Raw genomic sequence first — 8,197 nt, forward strand, 5'->3', positions numbered from 1 at the left:
TGGATTTGGAACTGCATGGAACAAAGAGCCGGGGGAAGCAAAAATGCAGACACATTCATTCTGAGTCTTTTGTCTCTTAAACAAGAAGTTAGTCACTATTATGTGATACAACAAGAGAAGGAAAGATGGACGGCAGTCAGTTGTGAAGGCACGTGCATATGAAGGACCTGAGAGCCAGGCCCATCCAGATGCTCCAGCCATGCTTCAAGGATGAGCACCTTGGCCTTGGTACTTTTGGGGCTTGCCCTGGGGTTTAGGGCCATTACAGCTAAGCCAGAGGATGGCAGCTTTTGCTCTAAGAGCCAAGTGGCTTTCAGAGATGATTGCTATGAATTTGTGCCTCTCGGCCGCACCTTCTATGATGTCCAGAGCTGGTGTGAGGAGCAAGTAGGCCATTTGGTTTTTATTCCTGGTGAAGCCACCCAGCTATTTCTGCAGAAGCACCTCACCCAGGACAGGGAACGGTGGATTGGACTCACATGGAACTTGGCTTGGAATGATACTACAGAAGGTAGGTGCCATGATAATTTTGTTTTATGGGGAGCTTGTGGCTGTGATTCTCACCATAGTTTCTTACCCAGAACTCCATGGAACAAATTAGTACGTCCCAATTCTCATGGTAAGGAGACCCTCCTTTTTGGTTGTTTTGTGGATCAAATAAAAGAATTCTTGTGCAGTACCTAGCACAGAATCCAGCTTGTAGCTGACATGCTAGAAATGTCCCTTTCTTTGCTTGTGCCTAAGACTAGCTATGGCTTCTTCAGTTCTTGCTAGAATAGTGCCTGGCACTGTCCTGTGCTTCATGTCCATTTTCACAGTGAATCCTTATCATAACCGATGAGACAGTTATGATTGTTGTCCCTATTTTACAGATGGGAAAACAGAGTCTCAGGAAATAATGACTAAGCTATTTTCAAAGCACTTCCACATGTCCTTCCCCCACTTGTTATGAAGCTGAAGTGGGTTAAGTGCTTAGCACAGCTCAATTCACATTAGACAGTCTCATGGTAACAGTCGCCCTGGAAACCCTAACTTATCCTTCGCTCGGTGAGGACTCCTTCCTCCAAACCCCGCACGTTCAGGTGAGTCCTCCTCTTTGCACCTGTAGGATCTTGTCCACACATTTAGGAGAGCACTTTTGGCATGACTTCAGTTTTTAGGTGTCCTCCCCCCGGACTATGAGTTCTTCAAGGGAAGGAACCATTATTCTGGCCGTTTTTGTTTTCCCAGTGTCCATACACAACAAAAAATGGATGTCCGTATTTAAGCCTTACCCCTGCCCCATGAGGCAAGCACTGCTACTCTTATTTTATGAATGAGGAAAATAAGTCCAGAGGGATGAAATGACTTGTTCAAGATGACAGCGTCCTGCTACCTCCCATTGCCCAGTAGAAACTGCTGGGTTTTATAAATGAGTAGCTTGGTCTGGGCTGAACACCTGTAGAAATGTACCAGCGTGGATGGAAATACTTTAATAAAGGAGCAGCCGGAGAAGCTCATTTTAGGAAACTCACAGCCAAGAGATTTGAATTCTAAAATGCATCTTCAGGCAACATCTACTGAATGGTTTCTTGCTTTGTAGATGCAGAAATTGTGTATTTCTGTATATCGGACACCCATTCACATGCAGTTAAAGGAGCGTGTCTATTTAAAATCTCCAAGGGATACTGCATGGCTGCTACAGAAAATGGGGCAGATCTTAGTAGGCTGATACGTCCCAAACTCCATCACTCAGTGTTTTTAAGAAGCAAGGGACTGTCCTGGCTGTGTGCGATATGATGGCATTTGTGTAACTAGATTTCAGGCATTCATAAATGTTGATGTATGGATAGAGTTCATCCTGGAACAATTTTCAAGAAACATAACAATAATGGGAGTAGTCCCTAGGTTGAAAGAGGGAAGATGTTTTCACTTTATACCCTTCTGTGTTCTTTGAATTTTTTTAACCATATGTATGGATTTCTTTTCCTTAAAAAAATGGTAAATGTATTTTTGAGTCTTCACAGTAAATAGTTCACAGCCAGTGTTTTCTAGACTTCTGGTGTACCTCTGTATCACACACACACACACACACACACACACACTTCAACAATCATGTTGGTGTATTCAAGGCTCTGAAAAGTACCAAAATCATGAAAATTGCTTCCACTTTCACTCAGTGCTGCCCAAGTATATTTGACAAGGGCCCCTGCTTCTCTCTGGACTATGTCTTGCCATCCCGAGGCACACTTCTGTGTTCTTTTTTATTTTATTTTTTAAATTAAAAAAAATTTTTTTTAAACCTTAAAAATTTTTTTAATTTATTATTATTTTTTTGGCTGCATTGGGTCTTCGCTGCTGTGCATGGGCTTTCTCTAGTTGCGGTGAGCGGGGGTTACTCTTTGTTGCGGTGTGCAGGCTTCTCATTGCGGTGGCTTCTCTTGTTATGGAGCACGGGCTCTAGGCGCGCGGGCTTCAGTAGTTGCAGCATGCGGGCTCAGTAGCTGAGGTATGTGGGTCCTAGAGCTCGCGGGCTTCAGCAGTTGTGGCTCATGGGCTTCAGTAGTAGAGGCTTGCGGGCTCTAGAGCGCAGGCTCAGTAGTTGTGGTGCACAGGCTTAGTTGCTCCGTGGCATGTGGGATCTTCCTGGACCAGGGATTGAACCTGTGTCCCCTGCATTGGCAGGCAGATTCTTAACCACTGTGCCACCAGGGAAGTCCTGTGCTCTATTTTAAATTGTGGTTACACATTACTGGAAGCATCATCTATTTAATCAAACCTCTTTGTATGGGCTCTTGGGCTCGGCACCCCGGTTTGTAGGCTGGGACCTTATCTTGGAAGACAGTGGCTAGGTGATGCCCCTTCACTGGCATGGAACAGAGAGGCCTTCAGCCTGTCAGCACTGCCTGAGCACCCACTGCACACAAGGAGTGGAGCTGGGGCAAGCTCTCTGCACACCAGGATCAGAAGGACCCTTCCAAGTCCTGGTGGTCATATTCCCATCCCAGGGCCCAGGATCTGGCTGGACACCTCAAATGTGAGCTACAGGATCTGGCTGGACAACTCAAATGTGAGCTACAGCCACTGGCGCCGAGGGCAGGATGCTTCTGTAACCAAACCCTGGGGCTACAATGGGAGAGACCCTTCCTTTGGGTAGTTGCCCTCGGACAACTGCACGCAGGAGTTCACCTTCATCTGCGAGTTTGGTGAGCTGACCTGTGCTGTGGGGTCTCCCTCCTTCTTTCTCTGACTCTCTCTCTCTGTCTCTATCTCTCTGCATCTCCTTCTGTCTTGCTCTGTCTCTCTTTTTCTGTATCTCTCTGTCTCTGTCTCTATCTCTCTAAATGCCCACAATCTCCGGCTGTGTGATGCTCCGTGTCTCACTTCATCTCTCCAGCTCATGTCCCGCTCTCTCCCTGTCCACTTACCTGCCTACCTGCCCTCTAGTCTCACTTGTCTCTCTGTCTTCCCCTCTCATAGCCCACATTAGAGGGAAGTGCTCAGCCCTATCTCCGCTCCCTTTCCAGTCTTCCCATGAAGAGACATGTGGTCCCAGGAAGCTGTTCTCGCTCACCCTTGACTCCCGCTCCCTGGTCAGCCTGGCTTTGAGCCCCTCACCCCCGCATCCCACTCCCAACTCCCAAATCCCCCCACGCTCTGCTCTTGTGCCCCTTCCAGCTGCTGGCTGTGGTAGGCCCCTTTTGTGGGCCCTGGGAACCCCTTCCTGGGGACTTTGTGTGCGAGTCCCCGCAGGAGTGGCCCGAGACCCACACTGGGTCCTGCCTGCCATGGGGGGCCTGGTCTTGGAGCTGAGCTGCCTCTGACCCTCAAGCCAGCCTTGACAGAAGGTTCTGGGCTTCCGGGCCCAGTCCCCTCCCTGGTTCTAATCCCCTCATTGGAGACTCTGGCGCCCAAGCCCCAGTCTGGGTTCAGACACTTACGGGACCCCTGCTCTATTTCCCCCACACTCAGCTTTATAGATGCCATGCAAGCTTAACTTTCCTGCCTGGCCGATTCTGAAAAGTCGACAGCTTTGTGGACCTGTGGGTTGTGCAACTTCCTCACTTCTTACCAAAGCTCCCCCGCAAACCCCATCCCCTTCCCCACCCCCACTGCAAGCCTGTCTCAGCACCGTCAGCCCCCGGAGTCTTGCAGTCCCTGGCATGAGGTCACACTAGGAAGAGCTAAGATACATCCAGCAGGAGTTCCAGGCACTGAGCTGTACATGCCTCTGTGCACTTATCCATCACACAGTAGAAGTGCCTGCATCATTCTGTTGCAGGCCCACATAATAAAGCTAAGAAAAGTGATGCCCAGAAGCGGTAAGCTCCACACAGCTGGGAGGTGACAGAGATGAGACGTGAAGATCAGAGAGAGAGACTGGGAGACGCTGTGCTGCTGGCTTTGAAGATGAAGGAAGGGGCAGCCTCCAGAAGCTGGAAAAGGCAAGGGAATAGCTTCTCCCCTAGAGGCTCCAGAAGGAACCAGCCCTGCCCACACCTTGATATTAGCCCAGTAAAGCCCATTTTGAACTTCTGACCATAACTGTAAGAAGATAAATTTGTGCTGTTTAAGCCACTAAGTTTGTGGTCATTTGTTACAGCAGCCATTAGGAAATGAACACAGATTTTGATCTCAACCCCTGCCCTGTGGCGGTCCCACCAGGCAGACAGGCCTGAGTCTGAAGCCAGTGTTTCCTACTTTCTGCTGTGCACATCTGAGCCAGGTCATTCTTTATCAACAAATGTTTACTGAGCATAGACCACATGCCAGGAGCTGGGCTGGAATGGGTTTCAGTACAGCGACCCCACAGAGCCCAATGTTACCACAGGGGAGGATAATAGTGCAGCTCATAGGACTGGTATGAAGACTCAGTGAAATCACTCATGCATTCAACAAATGCTTGTTTAGCATCTATGATGTGCCAGGCATTGTTTTCAGATAAGTCTCAAGGAAGGCACTCGAAACAGGTGGAATGATACTTGCCACTTTTACAGCCCTGACCCTACATATACAGACTCATTTGATCCTCCTAACGACTCTATGGGGCGTGATATTGACTCTCCCCATAAAGAGGAGGCACAGAGAAGCTGAATAACTTGCAGATGACCACACAGCCCGAGTGTGGCTGGGCTGGCCCTGACCCTGGGCAGTCTGGCCCCAGAGCCATGCTCACGCCCTCCACATTGTTTCTCACTCCTGCTGAGTCAGCTCCCACTGTGTCCTTGCGTCTCACAGTCCTGACCCCTGAGACCCCTCTGCTTCCCATCACCTGGGCACTTGCCCATCTGTGACCATGAGCCCTCCTTAGGTGTCACCTTACCTTTGCCACAGGTGTCGGCCAGAGTCTGGCCTGCGAGAGCCTCAATGCCACCATGCACTGTGGCTCAGGGGAGGTGATCCAGATCCAGGATGCTTTCTATGGGCGCCAGACTCCCCTTTATTGCATCCAGGACGCCGGGGACCCCTCAGACCTGGAGGAGGAATGCAGCTGGGTCAGCGTCAAGGACGAAGTGGCAGGTAGGGCCCAAGGGCTCTGTAGCTCTGGCTGCAAGTGCAGGGCACTTCCTGGTGTCCTGTGCCCAGCAAAGGGGTCTGGAAGGATTGAACAACCTTCATATCTGACCTTGGGCTTCCATCATATAGGAAAATTGGCCAGTCTGCCCATAGTACCAAGCAGGGGAGTAAGGGGGCCGTGGCTCACCCTTCACCTGACATCAAACCCACCCGACAGGTCAGGTGGACATTTTGCTCCCCACCCCAACGGGGTGCAAAAACATTGCTTTCTTTTTTTTTTTTAATTTAAATTTTTAAAATTTCGAAATACTTCGAACGCACGTACAAGAACGAAAAAAATTTCAGTGAAATCCTCTGGACCCACTACACAACTTTGTCAAATCTTAGCATTATGCCATATTTGCTTAAGATTCCCTCATTACAGAAATGAATAAAACATTAGATTCGTATCATCTGTCTTGATACATGTTGTACTAGTTTGTTTCACTTATTATGTAACTATATCATAGTTTATCTTTTCCTCTATTGAGAGATGTGCGGATTGTTGCTTAATCCTTGCTATTGTGAATAGTCCTGAAACAAACAAACGTTCCAGGTGGTATCTCTCCTGTGCTGGATGGTATCTCTTTTCTCTAGGGTCTTATTTTTCTAAATCAGGTTAAATCTGCCCCTGAGCCCGGTTTGTCTGGTGACAAGGATTTTCCCCTGGAGAGAAACTTGCACCTCTCCCTGCCACATCTGACCCACATCACCCCTCCTCCCCTTAGAGCAGGCGTGGGGGAAAGAAACGCCGAAATCAGCCAGTTGGTTCTCTTCATCTCGCCTTGTTGCCCCAGCCACATGCCTGAGGCTGTGGCCCACCAAGGAGGAAAGGCCCAGAGGACGAGCCAATGGCTGTGCCTCCTTCACAGATGGAGCTCAGTGGGCTATTTCCTTAAAGGCCCAGATGCAAGCTTCCAAACCTTGTAGCCACACCCAAGGGCACACTGGATGGGAGCACTGCAGCCTTTTGGGGAGGGTTGGAGGAGATCTGAGCAGAGCCCCAGGGGGTCTGTTTGTGCCTAAGTGTCACCATCACTCATTCATTCAGTCAGTTTGCTGACAGACGTTTACTGAGCACCAAAATTGTGCCATGCACTATCTTGGGCTCTGTGGATGCAGGGATGAATCAAACACAGTCTGTTCTTCGAAGGGGTCACAGTCTAATGGGGAGACAGATACAAACACAGGCAATTACCTAGCACTGTGCTCAGTGTCACACAGAAGGGAGAAAAGGTGCTGTTTAGTTACTCATGCAAGACTCATTTTGTACCTGCTATGTATTAGGTACTGTTCTGTGTGCTGCAGATAGAGCAGTGAACAAAAACAAAGCAAAACAAAACATTCCCTCTCTCTTGGAGATTGTAGTCTAGTGCTGTGGATGCACCTAGTAGGGTACAAATCTCACACTGAGGGGTATAGCAAACTGCGTCCCAGCAGGAAAACAGAAATCATGCTAGGTCTTCCAACAGAGAGAATTTAATGCAGGGAATTGGTTACCCAAGTCACAGAAGTGCTGAGAAGCCGAATAGGGGATGATGATCCAACCCTGAGATTAGAGGAGCAGAAAGCCGCTACCACCCCAAAGGGCTGGAGGGACAGCCGTGGGGGATGTCACACCAAAACCAGAAGTCAGGGCCACCCGGCAGGTGCTAGAACCATGATCTGCCCTGTGGGAGCAATGACCACGGAGGGAGGGACGGACCCCAGGGAGCTGGAGCTTCAGAGGAGATGTGGTGAGAGAGAGGGCAAAAAGCACCCTGCCCTGTACCTCTTCCCGTCTGGCGCAGGCAGACTTTGAACCCCCAAATTCCCACCCTAATCCCTGGAACTGCGGGTATGATGAGATGCCATGCCCATGAATATGCTGACTTAAGTGGCAAAAGGGTCTTTGTACATGTAATTATGGTTGCTAATTTTAAAATAGGGAGATTATCCTGGATTATCGAAGTGGGTACAATCTAATCACATGAGCCCCTCAAAGCAGAGAATTCTCTCTGACTAGAAGCATACGAGAGGGGTGGCAGATGCAGAAGTCAGTGAGATTCAAGTATGAGACAGATCTGACGCCTCACTGCCAGCTCTGAGAGACAGGGGGTCACATGGGAGTACTGGAGAGAGGCCACTAAGAGCTTAGGGTGGTCCCAGCTGATAGCCAGCAAGGAAATGGGACCTCAGTCCTACAGTCCCAAGGAACTGAATTCAGCCAACAAGAAGAATGAGACTGGAAGTAGATTCCTCCCCAGAGCCTCTGTGACACCTTGATTTCAGCCCTGTGATACCCTGAGCAGAGCCCAGCTGAGCCCACCCACACCTCTGACCTCCAGAAAGGTGAGGTAATAAATGTGCTGTTTTATGCCACTACGTTTTTGTAATTTGTTACAGCAGCCATTGGAAGTTAATACGTGTCTTCAGTCTTCCATCAGTGCCTGCCAGTGCACAGGGCAGTTTGGGAAATGCAGTTCCCTGCAATTTGGAACCAAGTAGGGTGAGGGTGGATCTGTGGGCCAACGGTCAAAGGGTCTGCCACCTTCCCAGAGGCGGTGAGATCTAAGCTGAGACCTGAAGATATGATAGGAGTCACGCAGGAAAAGGGCAGCTGGGTGAATGGGGACGGGTGTTCTGGGGAGAGGGAGGGACCCATGCAAGTCCGAGGAAGAGC

General features: G+C 49.4%; 1 protein-coding gene across 1 annotated transcript in view; it reads left to right on the forward strand.

Annotated features, from left to right (window-relative positions):
• Positions 1-210: 210 nt before the first annotated feature.
• Positions 211-8,197, forward strand: part of LOC103076090 (polycystin-1-like protein 2) — an 84,430-nt gene continuing 76,443 nt past the window's right edge. Inside the window, 4 exon segments of the mRNA XM_007452555.1 lie at positions 211-515; positions 961-963; positions 3,028-3,185; positions 5,314-5,533. Of these exon segments, the coding sequence (XP_007452617.1) occupies positions 211-515; positions 961-963; positions 3,028-3,185; positions 5,314-5,533 (686 nt within the window).

This window comes from Lipotes vexillifer, unplaced genomic scaffold (genome assembly GCF_000442215.2).
Source record: "Lipotes vexillifer unplaced genomic scaffold, Lipotes_vexillifer_v1.1 scaffold443, whole genome shotgun sequence".
Taxonomy (NCBI): Eukaryota; Metazoa; Chordata; class Mammalia; order Artiodactyla; family Lipotidae; genus Lipotes; species Lipotes vexillifer.